Consider the following 18,521-nt stretch of genomic DNA (forward strand, 5'->3'; position numbering starts at 1 on the left):
GCATTTCAACCAATGAACAAAAACGTTTTTCACCAATTGAGATTTTTTACAAATACCACTAAACCGAAACCTACTTCAATAATGGGTTTTATTTTGAACCCTCAAAAATTTCACACATTTTTGTTGATATACCTATGACCTATGGCAACATCTTGTCCACACAATATGTAAACATTTAAGTGCCCCCCCCCCTCAACAAAGTTCTGGATCCACCTTTGGTGGTCTGTTCAAAATACAGTTTTACTACAGTTTTGTGTACTGTAAAACCAGGAATTCTTTGATAATGTAATAAAGTGTGTACGGTACTTTAATCACTTGTACAATATGTTTTAACTGCTTTTTATTTTAATTTATGTACTTTGATTTAGTAAAATATAAATGCTTTTTAATGAACAGGAAAGTGTTTAAGCTTGGTTAAATGGGAACTGCCTAATTTTGAGACGCAAACATGAGAAAAAAGCCAATCATTAGTTTTTACTTTAAAAATTGATTTGAATCTAAAACCGTTTGAAATGAAAGAGCTTTAAATACAAAATTTGTAGACATGAATCCTGCACTGACAGTTTTTCATCAGATTTAAGATCCAAGCATTGGTTCAGTTTTTATAGACCAAAATATAAAGGCTTACATAGGCGAATTTTACAGGAAATAGCTTCCCCCCAAGCCCGCTTATATTTTGAATTTTTTAAACCCCCTCTTATTGAACATGATCTACACCATACAGGGACTGCCTATACAAAATTTTATAATTCTAGGTTAAGCATATTTTGTGAGATATAGTGATCATCTGTCAGTCAGTGGTATTTTTCTTTTAAAAGTATGTACAGGGTGAGGCAGATCACCCGTACGCATACCTACTTTTACGAGAGTACGCTTACACATAGAAACGTGAAACAAAATTATCCCCCCCCCCCTAAATCACATACGAAAAATCCATCTAAAATACTTAGAACATGATCCAAACACAGGGTGTTCCAGAAATGAAGGTCACCGGTTCAAATCTGAAAATTTTCTTCAGTCAACCTATATTCAAAACCATTTCTGAATATTCTAGACCTAACCAAGTAGGGGGTGGAGTTGCTCTGTTGCTTAAAACTGACTCTAGGCTTAATTTTAAGCCTATGACATTATCTATTGACGAAGACATTTGTTCTGAAGGTGTATTTGAGTTCTGTTTGGGACTAATGCAGCTAGACAAGTTCACAGTTATTCTTGTGGTATTATATCGGCCTGGGACTGCCAACAGCGCTGATGTAATTGATTTTATTGATCGTTTCGACTTGATTTCTACCCTCAGAGATAAGTTTAATTTCCCGCTTCTTATTTGCGCTGACTTAAATATAAACAATCTTGAGAGATCCTGGGAAAGTCAGCTGCTTCAGGATTTGTTAGATTAGGTTTGTTGCAATAACCTGAACATTATATTTAAAGGACCAACTAGAGTAACACCTGACTGTATAACTCAGCTTGACTATTTTATTGTTGACTCGTGTGTTGCACATATGTTTCGTGCCCCCAGTGCCAAACCTGTTTTTTTTTCTGACCACCATTTGCTATCAGTGCACTTGTTGTGTGAATGTTTAGGAGAGGGAAATTTAAATAAGACAGTGAAGAGGAAATTTACAGCCTCGACTTTTGAAGCCTTCAAAATTTTATCTAGCAATGAAACTTGGATGCCAGAACCTAATTTAAGAAGTATTACCTCTAATGATTTATTTGACCATTTCTACGATTCGTTCATGTATGTTTTTAATGTAAGTTTCCCTGTGTCTACAATACAAAGAATGAACATAGCTCTTCTTGGGTCAGTCATGAGGTATCGCAGTCGCATGAAGCACTCTTGGACCTGTACTGGAATACTAGGTAGCCTCACTGTTCTGTCAATGGAAAAAATGCTTATCGCGCAGCTAAACGTCACCACTCTGCACTTGTTAACAAAACAAAAAAGGCCTTTTTGGTAACAAAATATTAAATTCCAAAAACACAAATATTTGGCAGTGGTCCGTACACTGTGCGATGAAAAGTATCAGACCCAATCAAACCTGATTCTTATGATCCATGACGTGGAAGTCAAAAATCCTCAGACAATAGTAGACTATTTCTGTAAATCTTTTCACCAGGAAATATGTACATTGGCTAAAGATAATGTAGCCCCTGTGTTGCCCACTGATCTCGAAGCGAGTCGCTTTGTACTGTCCCCTACTTCTGCGTCTGAGGTTCGTGAAGTTGTCTTATGAATAGGATAAAAAAAAAGTTCTGGCATTGATGAAGTCCCATGCAGCCTTCTCAAACTTTGCAATGAAAACATCTTTGAAGCATTGGCCTGCACTATTAACAAGTCGTTTGAAACTGGTGCTTTCCTGATTCGTTGAAAACTTCAAAGGTTGTCCCTGTATTAATGAAAAATGATCCTCTTAACGCAAGTAACTACCGGTCTATCTCTGCCCAGCCTTGTTTTGGTAAAATCTTTGAGATTATTTTTCTTAAAAGATTGCCAAGTTTTATTGAAACAAATAACATCTTGTCAAATAACCAATTCGGGTTCAGAAAAAACAAGTCTACCTGTGATGCCATTTTCACCCTTTTAAAGGAAGTATATAACCACCTTGACATATCTGACAGCTTACTATGTCTCTTTTACGACATGACAAAGGCTTTTGATCTTCTTGATCACAGGATCCTTCTGGATAAGCTGCGAATGCTTGGCATTTCTGGATTTCACGAAAACCTACTGCGATGGATTTCATCGTATCTTAAAGATCGGCAAATGATTGTATCCTTGAAGCACAGAGGCCCTGACAACATCCTCCGGACATTTAAATCGTCTCCATCACCAGCACTGAACATCGGTGTCCCCCAGGGATCAAACATTGGGCCCATCCTATTCCTGTTATACGTGAATGACTTCTAACCTGGCTCCATATCTTTTGGAAATTTATGGCTTTTTGCCGACGACGCCTGTCACCTAGTCCCAAGCCCAAATCGAAACATCACGATTGAAAACGCCCAAACTAGCTTGCTTGAAATGTTAACTTGGTGTAGCAAAAATCATCTGGTCCTAAATTCTAGTAAAACCAAATTAATGGAATTTTATAACAGGAAGAAGCCTGAACCACCCCCGACATTGACCTTGGATGTGGTGCCACGTGAAACTTGTAGCTAAACCAAATACTTGGGACTACACATTACGGAGAACCTTAATTGGGGAACACATGTCGATGCAATAGCGCCCAGACTGTCATCTGTCACCTACCTGCTGTTTTAGACTACAAAAGCTGGTTGACATCGAGATTCTCCTTAAGGTTTACAAAGGCTGCTTTCATAGCATAATCTCATATGGTTTGGTATTTTGGGGTGGTTGTAGTGAGGCTAAACGCATCTTCATCCTTCAAAAGCGTGCAATTAGAAGAATATGTGGAGTCCATAGACGGACACACGATAAACCTTTGTTCCAAGAACTGAACATTCTCACACTCCCGTCCCTCTTTATATTGGAATCCGCATTGCTTGTTAAGAAGAATCCCAATATTTTTGTAACTAACAGCATGGTCCACAATTACAATACAAGAAGAGCAACAAATCCACATGTACCTCAAGTAAATTCCACCCTTGAAAGCAAGAGCCCTTACTTCAATAGTATAAAAATTTACAATAAATTGCCTCAGTACATCATGCAACAGCCCTCTATCAGCAAATTCAAGAACCTGCTAAAAACATTTTTAGTCAAGCGGCCTACTACAGTGTTGGTCATGTGCATCCCTGAAGAGGACATGAATCCATTTATATAAATTAATATCAAGAAATGTATAAAAACCTGACGACCACGTCGCTGATGCGCTACCAGTGGGAATTCTCCAAGTATCCAAGTATATCTCATTGTACATATTTAGAAAGGTCTTGTTTAGAGCAACATTTTGGTGAAAATAGAACACAATTATCTCAATTAAATGGTAGCCATTTTTGCAAATTTTTCGCGTATTGACGTAACACCCTGTATTTTCAAAAACACCAAACATTTTTCCGTTCTGATTAAAAATTCATAATCCTGGTAAAGACAGCTTTAAAATGGTGTGTCAAATGTAATAATTTTGAAAATGATCATTTTTTACAATTTTTAGCGAATTTCCCTATAGGGAAGTAGCTATTACCGTAGGTCTCATGGTAAGACCTAGGCCCGGGACCGATTTACTTTTTCATTTTGATGTCCCCAGAGGCCAAAAACACCATTCGTTCAAATTTTTATATATCTATATATAGAGATATCTTACTAATATTATAAATCTGAAAGTTTGTGAGTTTGTGTGTGTGTTTGTGTGTGTGTTGCTCAATCACGCATAAACTACTGGACGGATTGGGCTGAAATTTGGCATGATGATAGCTCACATTCCCGATTAACATTAAAGCATATTCTTATCTCGAAAATCCTTTCGGGCTCCGCCCCAGTGGCTCTGTAGTTCCCCATGTTAACCTTATGATTTTTCATATTTAAAAGGAATTAATGAATCTTAACAGCTGTTTCAATTAAACAAGTTGGTTCTGTCGTTATGTTCTATGATGTTCAATAGCATAAAAGTTACAAGGATTACCAACAGGGTGCAGCACTATTCTTTTTTTTTAACTTATGACAACAGCTAATTTCCAACCAAAAGGCGAGTTAGCGTAGCGAACGAGCTAACCTGAAGGCAAGTGAGCGCAGCGAACGTGCTCCAACCTGAAGGCAAGTGAGCGCAGCGAACGAGCTCCAACCTAAAGGTGAGTGAGCATAGCGAACGAACTTCAACCAGGACGTGAATGAGCCATGCGAATACTTATGAAGTTAAACGGGGCAAAGCCCGCGGGTACAGCTAGTATATATATATATATGTGTCCATCCGCACGATAACTTGAGTAATTTTTGTCCGATTTTGATAAAATTTGGTTTTAAGGTGTAAGGCGGGATAAACTTGAATGAGTTTGCGAACCAGCATGATCGGACTATGTTAACGGGGGTTTATGGGGGGTTTTATGGGGTAAAAATAGGTTTTTCCCATTTTTGACCCTAAAAACGCAAAATTTCACAATTTCTTTCTAAACCATTTTGTAGAGCTTAAAAAAACAAATAATTTAGTATATTGAAGCGTTATTATGCGCCTAATTGTTACGGAGAAAATTTAAAAAAATGTTAATTTTAAATTCCCATGTTATTCTTATGGAGAATAAGTCAACTGTTGTAGTTTGCTTGTTTATGAACATATTTTGATCAAATTTGGACAATACATTAATTTCTTACTAAACTACAGTACCTTTTAACATTTTACATAAAAAAAACTTTTTTACCCTCCTTGTTGCAGCAAACCTAAGTACTCATTAAACTAATTCTGTTTAAATAGGGAATAAATGTGATATTTTTAAGGAGACATTTTCGTGTAAATCCAATCAGGCAAATGGAAATTTGCTAAGTCTGCAGGTTTGCTGCGGCGGGGGTATTTTTCTTTTTTGTAGTGTGGTAGCACTAAAAAAAAAAAAATCAAATCTATATAATTAATAACCCAACACAAAATTTTTCGTTAGAACTCTTCCACCATTTCTTAACCGATTTTATCCGTTAAGGTCTCATTGGAAAGAGCGTGTCGCGTAGATTTGCAAACTGACCTTAAATTTTTGAAAAAGTTCCTTGGGGTCTGCCCCAGTGGCTTTTAAAGTTTCCCGTGTTATCCTTATCTGTCTGCGACACTAGTGTGTAACCAGCAAAACACAACTATTAGTCTACCAACCTTTGTGATGTGAGAGTTAAGCTGGATTTCTCCTCGACAAGCTGGGTTGTTCAACAGTGAACAGACATTTTCTGGTGTCAGAAGTGCTATCAATCTCAGAGCCAACTTGTTCTTTAGTCTGGGCATCATATACTTTTCGGCAACATAGAACATGTTATCTGCCTCATCAAATTCCAAATCTCCAATGTTGTTGTACCCGTAAACATACCTGAAACATTTTACAATATATTTTAAATAGATGTACGGAAGGTTAAATTTTTTATTTTTACTAGAAGAAAAACTATATTTAATTTTAATTTTTAATAACAAACATTAAAAGTAGAAACTAAATGTTTCAGACCCGTTAATGATTCCACTACAACAAAACATGGTTAAGGGAGCGTAGCATTATGTCCATTCGGATTCCTTGATTTAGTTTTGGACATTAAGAAATGGACACTTGATAACATTGTCTTGAAACTTAGTTACGTAGACAATTTAAATATAGTAAGCTTATAATTAACAAACTACAGGTGAAATGACCATTGTCTGTAATTCAACTGAAGTCAAACCTCACACTGACATATATTATAGTTTGTGGTGAGTGCTTCAATACTGTTGAAAACCAGCTGGACAGTTATTTGTTTTTTTTATAAAAGTATAACTTTGGTTTTGTTTAAATGAGTTGCTATGGTACTAGAGTCTAAACCTTCGCTAAATCATCACGATGTTGTCCCCTGGCACTGCGGAGTGGGGGAAGCAAAGCATTCTATTGGTTGAGGGAACACCATTACCGCAACGATACGGATTATAGCCACCGGCCTCGGTGGTCTAATGGATAACGTGCCGGGCTGAGGATCTGAAGGTACCAGGTTCGAATCCTCTCGGTGGCACTAACTTTTTGTCTAAGATTTTGCATTATCAGCAAGTTTGGTTAGTTTGGTTAGGTTATGACAGTTTAATTTGTTAATTGAAACATTATAAAATTCAATTTGAGCTATTATAATTTTAGAACTATTTTTTTCTATTAGTAAACCTTGTTCTATTTTTCATTATCAGCAAGTTTGGTTGGTTTGGTTAGGTTATGACAGTTTAATTTCATAATTAATAAATTCTAAAATTGAATTCAAGGCATTTATAATTTTATTTTATGAACAGAACTATTTTTTCGATTAGTAAACCTTTATTCGATTATTATTTTATATATTTTTTTATATAATCAGCATGTTTGGTTGGTTAGGTTAATTTATGACAGTTTAATTTTATAAATATTCATTTTTTAACTTATTGAAAAACTGCAGCATAGGTATATGATATGCATGTAAAACAACGCGGGCTTGTTTGGACGCCGTCTAGAGGGGAGGTGGAGGGAGAATCATTTCTCCCACTCCGCAGCGCCAGGGGACAACATCATGATGATTTAGCGAAGGTTTAGACTCCAGTTGCTATGGTTACCTAACAGTTCATTCCTGGTTTTTATAATGCATACACTTATGTTTTTGTCATGCTCATTAAATTCTATTTTCTATGAGTTTCTTGAATAATTTTATCATAAAAGTAATAAAAATAGTTAAAGAAGAACCTCCTTCTTCAGTGGTGACCCCGACGTGATCATTTTTTACCAAAATTTAGCAAAATTGCAATACAATGTCTACTACTCAAGAAGGTAACTCCCTAGAACGAATTACTGTGAAGATTCCACAATTTTGGCCAGCAGATCCTGAGCTGTGGTTTGCGCAGGTCGAGACCCAATTCTCCTTGGCTCGGATCACATCTGATGAAACAAAATTCTTTTATGTTTGTGGAAACCTTGATGCTAAATACGCTGCTGAAGTGAGAGACATCCTCACAAGACCACCAACCGAGGGAAAATACGAAAAACTGAAAACAGAATTGATACAACGCCTAAGCTCTTCACAGGAACAGAAGACCAGACGTCTCCTGGAACATGAAGAAATGGGAGATCGAAAGCCCTCGCAGTTCCTCAGACATCTTCGTGCTTTGGCTGGTACCGTTGTGCCTGACACTGTGCTGAAAACTCTGTGGTTGAGTCGTCTGCCTTCATCAACTCAAGCCATTTTAGCAACACAAAAGTCGTCTGAGCTTGATGCACTAGCCGAGTTGGCTGACGCCGTGCTTGAAATTAGCCCGCGTCATCAAGTTACAGAAGCAGCTGTCCCTACTAACAGTCCCAACTCTATGGAAGTAATGATGGAGCGACTGACGATTCTGATGACATCTAAAATGGGCGAAATCGTAAGCACTCTTCAGCACGACATTTCAACTATCAAAGAAGATCTGCGGAGTAATCAAAATCATCGTCCAACATGGAGTTCAAGTCCGGTTCGGCGATCAAGATCACGCTCCAAGAGCACGACAAGAGACGATGTTTGCTGGTACCACAAGCGATTCGGTAATGCAGCAACTAAGTGCACCAGGCCTTGCAGTTTCCAAGCCAACAACTCGGGAAACGATCTCGGGAGTCTCTAATGGCGGCCAGCGACTCCTCCGATCTACAGACATCTCGCCGCCTCTTCGTCACAGACAAGGTAACAAAACAACAGTTCCTCATTGACACTGGAGCAGATGTTTGCGTCTATCCACGAAAAATGCTTTCAGGTAAAATACTAAAATCTGACTATACACTATACGCAGCAAACAACACCGAAATTGCCACTTACGGGTTGCATACCTTATCTTTGGACCTAGGCCTACGCCGAGCATTTGTGTGGCGTTTTATCATAGCTGATGTTGCCAAACCGATCATTGGAGTTGACTTTCTTCATCATTATGATTTATTAGTGGATGTTCGACGTCAGTGTTTGATTGATCAGGTAACCTCTCTCGTTTCCACTGGTCGCGCAACATGCTCCAATTTGGTAAGTGGTATTAAAGCAATAAATGCAAACCAACCAAATGTCTACATGCAGCTCCTCCAATCATATGCGTCCCTTATTCGACCGGCAGGTAAACCTTCTGTCCCTGTCAAACATCAAACAGAACACCATATCCAGACAACCCCAGGACCACCAGTCTTTAGCAAACCCCGTCGTCTAGCCCCGGACAAGTTAAAGTTAGCCAAAAAAGAATTTGAGGTTATGGTCCAGTTAGGTATAGTGAAATAAACCCTTAATATGGTTTGTATTCTAATCTTATCTTAAACAATAATAATTTGAGGACAGAGGTTTTAAAGCATGAACTTCTTCATTTAATGGTACATAAGTTAAATGATTAATATAGGGTTACAAAAAAATTGTTCAGGGGTGGGGATTCGTGCTGGCCGAATCAAAAGATTTCCAATTTAAATTTTCAATGAGTATGGTAAATTATAAATTTAATAATCTTTCAAAAACAATAAATTAAATAGGAAGGATTTTGATTTTAATTAATGGAGGTAAATAGGGTCCAAATGGATGCTTGAGGAGTCTATAAGTTAGTCTGAGTTAATAAATGGAATGTTCTCACCAATCTTCTGTAATAATAATTTTCTTCTTAGTTTAAAGGCTTAAATTCTTCTTTCTTCGGTTAACTTAATTTGGATATTTTGCCAATACTTTACTTTATATTTTCATAATTTATTTCACAACTAATATAGTTTCTATGTGCTCTTCTTGAATAGCTAAACTGCACTCTCCTTTTCATTGTTGTAAATCATATCAAGTTATGGGGTTCACATCAATAAAAACATGGTTGAATTTTATTAATAATCTTGAACCCAGATGGATGGTGTTCTGATTGGAGGATTTGTTTTTGAATAATAATTTTGGATAAGCCAATGAATAAATTTTGATAGTAAATTATATATATGTTGAGACAATATGGTTTTAATAATATTAAAAATGGACATGGATAAATATTGAAAATATAACAAGATTGAGTTTGAAAATAAAATAAGGACTATAATTATAAACATTGAATTTTGAGTCATTACAATATCCCCTCAGAAAATATGTAATTAAATTTTTAATGACATATTTTCGCTAAATGACGAAAAATATATTTAACATTATACAGCAAATAACAAATATTGAGATGAAATTGAGTTGAAACAAAAATCTAACAAACTTAACATTAAGGTTTAACTAGAACAAATTTCAGTTGGAATGAACATAACAATAAAATAATTCTAAAACAGCAAAATGATTACTATCCCCTCCTATCTTCTACAAACATTAAAAAACATAACATTAATTTAAGTGGTTAAAACAATTTTTTTTATTTTTTACATAATAAATGAATGGAGTGATGAACAAATGTTGAAATATGAAATAAACATGAGACATATAAGAGATGTATGATTCTTATAGGTACCATGGAGTACATTAAATGAATAGTTGTTTGTGATTGCTTGATGATAACCTCTTATAACTAAATACATTAAATTTGTGATTATGACTATAGTTTAACTATTGGGACAGAGGTAACTGGAGAAATTGGCTTGTTCACTCACTGCTTGTGTGGGTATGATTTAAAATTCTTCCCTTTTACAGCAATGTTTATAGGGTTAAGCACACATTACAGTTTATCTTCTATCTTCGGTTGTGGTGTGTAGATCGGTTCCATGTATTTCTTCATGGAGGATATATGATAGGGTCCATATAATTTATCATTGTAGAGATCACTTATGTGGTATGTTGATGGTCCAAGTATTTCTCTGATGACAAAAGGGCCTTGGTACACTTCAAACAATTTGGCTGTCTCACCATAAATAGCTCTGGATAAGGGATGAGATTTTATGAGTACTTTGTCGTTGATGTTTAGAGACTGTGGTTGTCTATTTTTGTTTAATCGGTTGGAACGTTTTCTTCGGGTTTCACTTAGTTTTCTTTCTGCCATCAATAATTTTTGTTCATAAGGCATGTCATTGTTGATTGGGTGATGTAGGTATTCTTCCCAAAATCTAATGTCCTTAATACCATACTGCAACTCATTGGGAGTAAATCCAGTGGATTCATGGTGAATTTCATTTAAACATTGGTTTATCTCTGGTATATATTTTACCCATTTTTGTTGTTGTTTAGAACAGTATGTCCTTAGACATCTTTTGATTTCTCTTATTGGTCTTTCTGCTAAATTGAAACAGGGGTAATAGACAGGGTTGTATATAGGTGTGATGTTCTCTTTCTCTAATCTTGAGGTCCATTCATGACTTTTGAATTGTGTGCCATTATCAGTTTGTATACAGCGGGGCTTTCCATGTTCAGGAATATGTATATTAAATAGTTTGTTGAGTATGATTTTAGTAGTGGCTCTCTGCATTGGGTAAAGTTTAATGAATTTTGTGAATATATCAATGATTATGAGTAGGTATTTTACATTTCCAACACTTGTAGGAAAAGGGCCGATGATATCGATAGCAAGTTGATCATTCTTACTGCGACATGTGATCCCTTTGGCGATCGCAGTCATGTGTTTGTTGCTGATTTTACATCTTTGACAAGTATCGCATGTTGATAAATACTTCCGAATGGTTCTGTTCATATTCTTGAAAACAAAAGTTTCCTGTAGTAGCTGAAGACATTTTTTGGCTCCGCAATGTAGGTAATGTAAATGACATTCCCATATAAGGTGTGGTATCATGATTGTAGGTACTCTGATTAACCATTTATTGCCCAAGCGTTGATAAAGAATGTCATTATGAATTTTAAAATTTCTCTGTAGCTTTTGTGCTGTTGTGGTATCTGGATTATCATGAATTGTTTCAATGATTGTCTGTAATTGGAGATCTTCTTGCTGTAGCTGGGGTAGATTTTGAAGGTCTTCACGAAGTTGTGGGTCCGTAGTTCTTTCTATGTAGTGGATAGTTAATTCATTTGTTATATTACATGAATCAGTTTGTTGGTTTGGTGGAATCCGGCTAAGAGTATCGGCCGTTATATTTTCCGTGCCCTTGCAGTGGATTATTGTGAAATTATATTCTTGGATAGCTAGAATCCATCTAGCAAGGCGGTTGTTGAGGAGTTTACAGGTTTTTAAGAAAGTAAGGGCATGATTATCAGTTATGACTTTCAATTTGGTACCTAATATAATGTATCGAGATTTCTGTAGACAATGAATTATAGCCAATAATTCTTTTTCTGTGGTAGTAAACCGTTGCTCTGCAGGCTGTAGCGTTCTGGACATAAACATGATGGCAGCTTTATCTCCGTTCTCTTTGATTTGATACAGGTGACCTCCGATGGCGATGTCTGAGGCATCAGTCTGTAAGTAGAATTCTTTGGCTGGGTCAGGATGATTTAATACACTGGTTTGCAGGAAAAGTTGTTTGATTTCATTAAAGGTAATGTCATCTGCAGGTGTAAAGATAAACTTATTCTTTTTGGAAGTTAGTCGCAATAAAGGTTGAATTGTAGAGGAGAATTTATCGAGAAATTTATTGTAATAATTAATACAATAACCAAGGAATGATTTAAGTTGTGTTCTGTTCTTTGGTGTAGGGAATTTTAAGATGGGGTCTACCTTGCTTTGATCCATTACAAGTCCTTCTTTTGTCAGTGTGTACCCGAGGAATGGTACTGATTCTCTGCAAAACTGAGATTTGTTGAAGTTAATGGTCATGTTAGCTGATTGTAACTTCTCAAAAATGTATTCTAAATGTATAAGGTGTGTTTCAAAATCTGATGAAATGATACATATATCATCTATGTAGATTGCAGTGAAGTCTTCTACGGCTGCATCGAAAACTTGGTCTAATGCCCTTACTAAGGCTGCTTGTGATGTTGAAATTCCAAATGGTGTAACAGTATACTGGTATGTTTTACCACGGAATTGGAAAGCGGTATACTGACGAGATTCAAGCGATAAAGGTATCTGCCAGTAAGATGCAGTAAGGTCAATACTACTGATAAATTTAGCATTACGGCATTTACTTAATATTTCATTTACACTGCGGTTACACTCGTAATCCGGTACGATTATGTTGTTTGCTTTACGTGCGTCCAGACACAATCTTATTTCCCCTGTTTTCTTTATTACTGGGATGATTGGGTTAATGAAGGTACTCTTACTTCGTTCTATTACTTTAATTTGCTCCATCCGATTTATTTCCTGTTCTACGGCAGTTTGATACTGTTGAGGTACTGGATAAACAGTTGATTTAAAATTATGTGGATTATTAACTTTCAATTCATGAGTATATTTTGTACAACAACCTGGTTTTTCTGAAAACACTTGTTTATATTTAAGCAATAAATTGCTTAATTTTCTCTTTTGTTCCCCATTGGTATAGTCATTCTCCATCAATGACTTATTAATCATTTCATCTGTCAGATCGGTGTCCTCGTTGTGTTCTTTCCTGGGTAAGCGATATTCTTCATACACTGTAAAATGGTCTTCTTCATTGTTATAATAGTCATCATAAGGCCTTTGGCAATTGCCTATATCTATTTGACATACTTGTCCCATTTTAATACTCATATCACATTTTAGATTAATATCAGTATCATTAATTGTTAAGCTTAATTTATTTTCATTAGAATCTATCTTTAGTCGGAGTTCTGTTAATGTGTCCATACCAAATATCACAGGTTTAATTAAATTAGGTATGATAAGAAATTGAAGCCAGATGGTCTGATGTTCAATGGTTACAGGGGCATAAATGATTCTTGCAACACGTTTTGATTTTTCACCAGTAGCTGTAGTTATTGTCGTATTAGACAAAGGAAGTTCTTCAAGTGGTTGAATTATTTTTTGATTCTCTTTGAAACATTGTTCGGAAATACATGTTATTGTAGAACCAGTATCGATTAATGCTTTTGTTGGGAGATTATTGATTCTAATATCTATTTCAGGGCATTTAACTGGTTTGGATACAGGAAATTTATTATTTTCAGTGGGTTCATTTAATAAAAAATCTTGATCACACATTATATTATTTATCGAAAAATTGTTAGGGTTATTTAAAGAATTATTTTCGAGGATATTTGCTGTTGATATCGCTGTAGTTGTTATGATGTTGGTAGTTGATGGTCCTCGGCTTACATCTACAGCGACGGGTCGTTTCCCTGGCTGGTGTATGAGGGGTTGAAATTTGTTGGAGATCTTTGTTGTGTTGCTGTGTCATGTGGACTGTCTTGACTTATCATGGCACATACTTGTTTTTGCTCATTTGTAGGATATGGTTTGCTGTTATTGTAATAGTATTGATTAGGCCTTTGGTGGTATCGGTTTTGATCAGTGAGCGTATTGGTATAAGGATGCTGTCTGTGGTTTTGATTGTAGTTTTTGCGAGAATCATGTCTGAAACGGTTGTATGGCTGATATTGGTGTTCTCTAGGTTCTTGATGTTCTTGGTGTGGTGTCCGTATAGCATAAGATGATGTTTTTGGTTGATAGGCTCGATGGTTAATATCAGAGCTATATGGTGGAGTCTTGTTACGATGTGTAGGACTATTTGGTCGGTGATCCATATTATGGTAGTTCGCAGGTTTGCTCCTTTTGGGTCCATCTCGGATATCTTCTTTTTGCAGAAGTCTTTCGAATGCTCGAATTGTTGTCACGTTCTGTACTTGAATGCTATCTTGGATGAGTTGATCAAATCGTTCGCTTAACAGGATCACTATTTCCTCTTCAGTCATTTGTGGTGTAATAGACTGTAGCAATAGGACTCTCTCAGTAAAATATTCAGTTCTGTTGAGCGTTCCATTAGGTTTGTAATGTTCGGCTTCAATCTTGCTACGTACTCCTCTTTGTACTTCACGGCTCCAGTATTTCATGGTGAATTCTTCGGAGAATCTTTCCCAACTGTTAATGTCTGCCTTAACCAGTTGAAGCCATCTGGACGCTGGTCCTTCAAAACTGACGTCGAGCAGATCTTTCAGAATTTCAACAGGGTCGTTATTAGGATTTCTTTCTATCCTTTTAGTGTAGAACCGTTTAAGTTTTTGTAGATATTCATTTGGATTTATAGTTCTTCCATTGAATTTAGGGATTTGTCTTTCCATTGGGTCAGATCCCGAACATATGATTTGAATAGGATTGTCGTTCCGGATTGGTGAATGATGTTTCAGTTTTAGTGACTGTACTTCACTTTCACATTTGTTTAGAGTTTCAGTAATAGTTTTAATTTCGTTTTGTTGTTCTTGGATAAGATTATTTTGTATGTGTAATTTAGGAACAATTTCATTGTGGATGGATTGTGCATAATATTTAGCAATATTTTCACTGTCGGTTTTTGTTTGTAGCACTAATGCTTTCATATTTTGTTCTAACTTTTGTTCTTGTTGTTCCAAGTTATTAGTTACAAATGTCTGGATATTTATTTTTGATTCGTCAATTTGATTTGTGATTTGAAATTGAAATTCTTTGTTTTCTTGATTTTGGGACTGTTGGTTAGCTTTTAGGACATTTAATTCCTGGCGAAATTCACTTTGTGTTGTTCTAATGTCATTTATTTGTTCTGTTAGAATTTTTTGACATGATTTTATCTCACGGTTTAGCTCTATTCGGGTCTGATCTAATTTTTGGTTTAGTTGTGTGTTGGTTTGATCAAGTTTAGTGTTAAACTGTTCTAGAAAATTAAATATTTTGTTCAAATCCGGTTGTTCAGTAGTTTGCGTAGCTTTAACTTCAGGTGGTTGAGAAGTTGCGTGTGTGAACGTTGGTATTACGTCATTGGGACGGTTTTCAATGGTCGGAGACTCGGTCTCTAACAGCTGTAAACTTGCTTCGGGCGTCTTCGTTAACCCTCGGATGATTCCGTGTGTCGATGTGGTTCTAATATCAGCTGACTGTGAATGTGTGCTTTGATTGGCTGCGGGTCTTTGGTGTACTTCAATAATCTCGGCCCGGTCCGTTGATTCTGATTGGTCGCTCTCGTTCCGGTTCAAATCTTCGACACTGGGTCCACTGGGATTGAAACGTTCCGAACCCGAACCGGTGTTAGATTCATCTTGGCCTTCTACATAGGTTAGGTTTTCCATTTCTTCTGTTGACAGATTTGACGATTCGTCTGATTCGTGTTGTTGAAATGATAATGCAGGATAACGTCTCGGTTGTCTCAAATTATAGTGATTATCGTTATCGTTGTTAGCCATTTTGTTTACGACGGTGTAAGGGAACAGGGATATTATAGGACAAGTTGGGTATCGTTATAACAATAATGAGCTAGGCCTAAGCTTTACGACATGAAATAAATCTGTTTTACCTTATAGTAGCCTATTTATTTTTAGAATTACAAGTCGTTTAGTTAGTACCTAATATTGGTGGGACATAAGTTGTGGGAAATCGGGATTCTTAATCCTACCTAACTTCTTAAGAGTAGGCCTAACATACGTAAGTAGCCTATTAGCCTATTGGTATTTATTAGCCTATTTTAGATTGTCTCAACATACGATTATGAAATCTTTTGATTCAAGCCTATTACGTTGGGCGCCATTGAAATAAACCCTTAATATGGTTTGTATTCTAATCTTATCTTAAACAATAATAATTTGAGGACAGAGGTTTTAAAGCATGAACTTCTTCATTTAATGGTACATAAGTTAAATGATTAATATAGGGTTACAAAAAAATTGTTCAGGGGTGGGGATTCGTGCTGGCCGAATCAAAAGATTTCCAATTTAAATTTTCAATGAGTATGGTAAATTATAAATTTAATAATCTTTCAAAAACAATAAATTAAATAGGAAGGATTTTGATTTTAATTAATGGAGGTAAATAGGGTCCAAATGGATGCTTGAGGAGTCTATAAGTTAGTCTGAGTTAATAAATGGAATGTTCTCACCAATCTTCTGTAATAATAATTTTCTTCTTAGTTTAAAGGCTTAAATTCTTCTTTCTTCGGTTAACTTAATTTGGATATTTTGCCAATACTTTACTTTATATTTTCATAATTTATTTCACAACTAATATAGTTTCTATGTGCTCTTCTATATAAATAAAATTAGAGTTTTGTCTGTACATTGCTTAGAATAATGAACTTTTTGGTTATTTTTACATTTCATAGGTCAGAGAAACCGAATCAAACCTTATCTCAATTTCTGTCTGTCTGTCTGTCTGTCTGTCTGTCTGTCTATCTGTCATTCTCTTGGTAACGCTAAAATACGCACTTTATTACAACTACTCCTCAATAACTATAGCACTGTCCCGCCTGAAACTTATTTTCCAAATACTATACATATATGAGATGGTTTTAGACGTATTTCATCGAATATGAGACAGTTAGATATTTAACAGTAAACCCTTGAAAATCAAGTTTTTGTCGATTTTTGACGTGGAATTTCTGGAAGCCCATGTTAACCTTATGAGAAATGAAATTATTGAATCTTAACAGCTGTTTCAATTAAACAAGTTGGTTCTGTTCTGTGATGTTCAATAGCATTAAAGTTACAAGGATTACCAACAGGGTGCAGCACTAGCACTATTATTTCTTTTACATTTATGACAACAGCTAATTTGCAACCTGGAGGCGAGTGAGCGTAGCGAACGAGCTAACCTGAAGGCAAGTGAGCGTAGCGAACGAGCTAACCTGAAGGAAAGTGAGCGCAGCGAACGAGCTCCAACATACAGGTGAGTGAGCGTAGCGAACGAACTTTAACCAGGACGTGATTGAGCCATGCAAACGAGATCAGATAGTAAAAATAAAAGTAAGCCTACCGTTATAGGATCGACCGGCAGACACAGAGGTAATTTAACCTTTTATTGATTGTCATACCGATCCGGAACAACAAAAAACAACATAAAATGAAGCTATGTATAATAGTTTGGCCAGCATATCTTAAAATATGCAAACCAACTGCTGTTCGTTATATAAGAAGGTTTCAACTGAATATTATAAGATCCCCGTGCGTAGAACGGGTACACAGCTAGTCTTGAATAGCTAAACTGCACTCTCCTTTTCATTGTTGTAAATCATATCAAGTTATGGGGTTCACATCAATAAAAACATGGTTGAATTTTATTAATAATCTTGAACCCAGATGGATGGTGTTCTGATTGGAGGATTTGTTTTTGAATAATAATTTTGGATAAGCCAATGAATAAATTTTGATAGTAAATTATATATATGTTGAGACAATATGGTTTTAATAATATTAAAAATGGACATGGATAAATATTGAAAATATAACAAGATTGAGTTTGAAAATAAAATAAGGACTATAATTATAAACATTGAATTTTGAGTCATTACAATAGCTAGACCTTCTTCTAGCAGCTGGTCATCCCCTCTTCATATGGTTCCCAAAAAAGGAGACGAATGGAGACCATGTGGAGACTACAGAGCCCTAAATGCCAGAACCATTCCTGATCGCTACCCTATTCCTCACATTCAGGACTTTTCTCTAAATTTGCACGGTAAAAAAGTTTTCTCTACTATAGATCTTGTTCGTGCTTACCATCAGTACTGTGGTGAGTGCTTCAATACTGTTGAAAACCAGCTGGACAGTTATTTGTTTTTTTTATAAAAGTATAACTTTGGTTTTGTTTAAATGAGTTGCTATGGTTACCTAACAGTTCATTCCTGGTTTTTATAATGCATACACTTATGTTTTTGTCATGCTCATTAAATTCTATTTTCTATCAGTTTCTTGAATAATTTTATCATAAAAGTAATAAAAATAGTTAAAGAAGAACCTCCTTCTTCATAGTTATTTACAACAAGTATTAAGGGACCTTTACCCCTACAAGCCACTATAGTATTTCTTTTGCTGACAATGGCACAGTAATTCCATGATCCTGTTGGTAGAATATATTTTAGTTAGGCCTAAACTATTTTAGGACCTGTCCCTATGATTAGACATATTTTTTTTTAACAATACTCTATTTGAATGACTAGAGCTATCCAAAACC

At 35.8% G+C, this 18,521-nt stretch overlaps 1 protein-coding gene across 4 annotated transcripts in view; it reads right to left on the reverse strand.

Moving 5' to 3' along the window:
• LOC128988607 (BTB/POZ domain-containing protein 6-B-like) overlaps positions 1-18,521 on the reverse strand; it is a 76,442-nt gene that overhangs the window by 42,611 nt on the left and 15,310 nt on the right. For all 4 annotated transcript variants that reach the window (XM_054410052.1, XM_054410051.1, XM_054410049.1 and 1 more), the window contains exon 4: positions 5,754-5,961. In XM_054410052.1, coding sequence (XP_054266027.1) covers positions 5,754-5,961 — 208 coding nt within the window. The remainder of the gene's footprint in view (positions 1-5,753; positions 5,962-18,521) is intronic.

This window comes from Macrosteles quadrilineatus, unplaced genomic scaffold (assembly GCF_028750875.1).
Source record: "Macrosteles quadrilineatus isolate MER2022 unplaced genomic scaffold, UCM_ALF_1.0 Scaffold_3__2_contigs__length_128488019, whole genome shotgun sequence".
NCBI classification, from domain to species: domain Eukaryota; kingdom Metazoa; phylum Arthropoda; class Insecta; order Hemiptera; family Cicadellidae; genus Macrosteles; species Macrosteles quadrilineatus.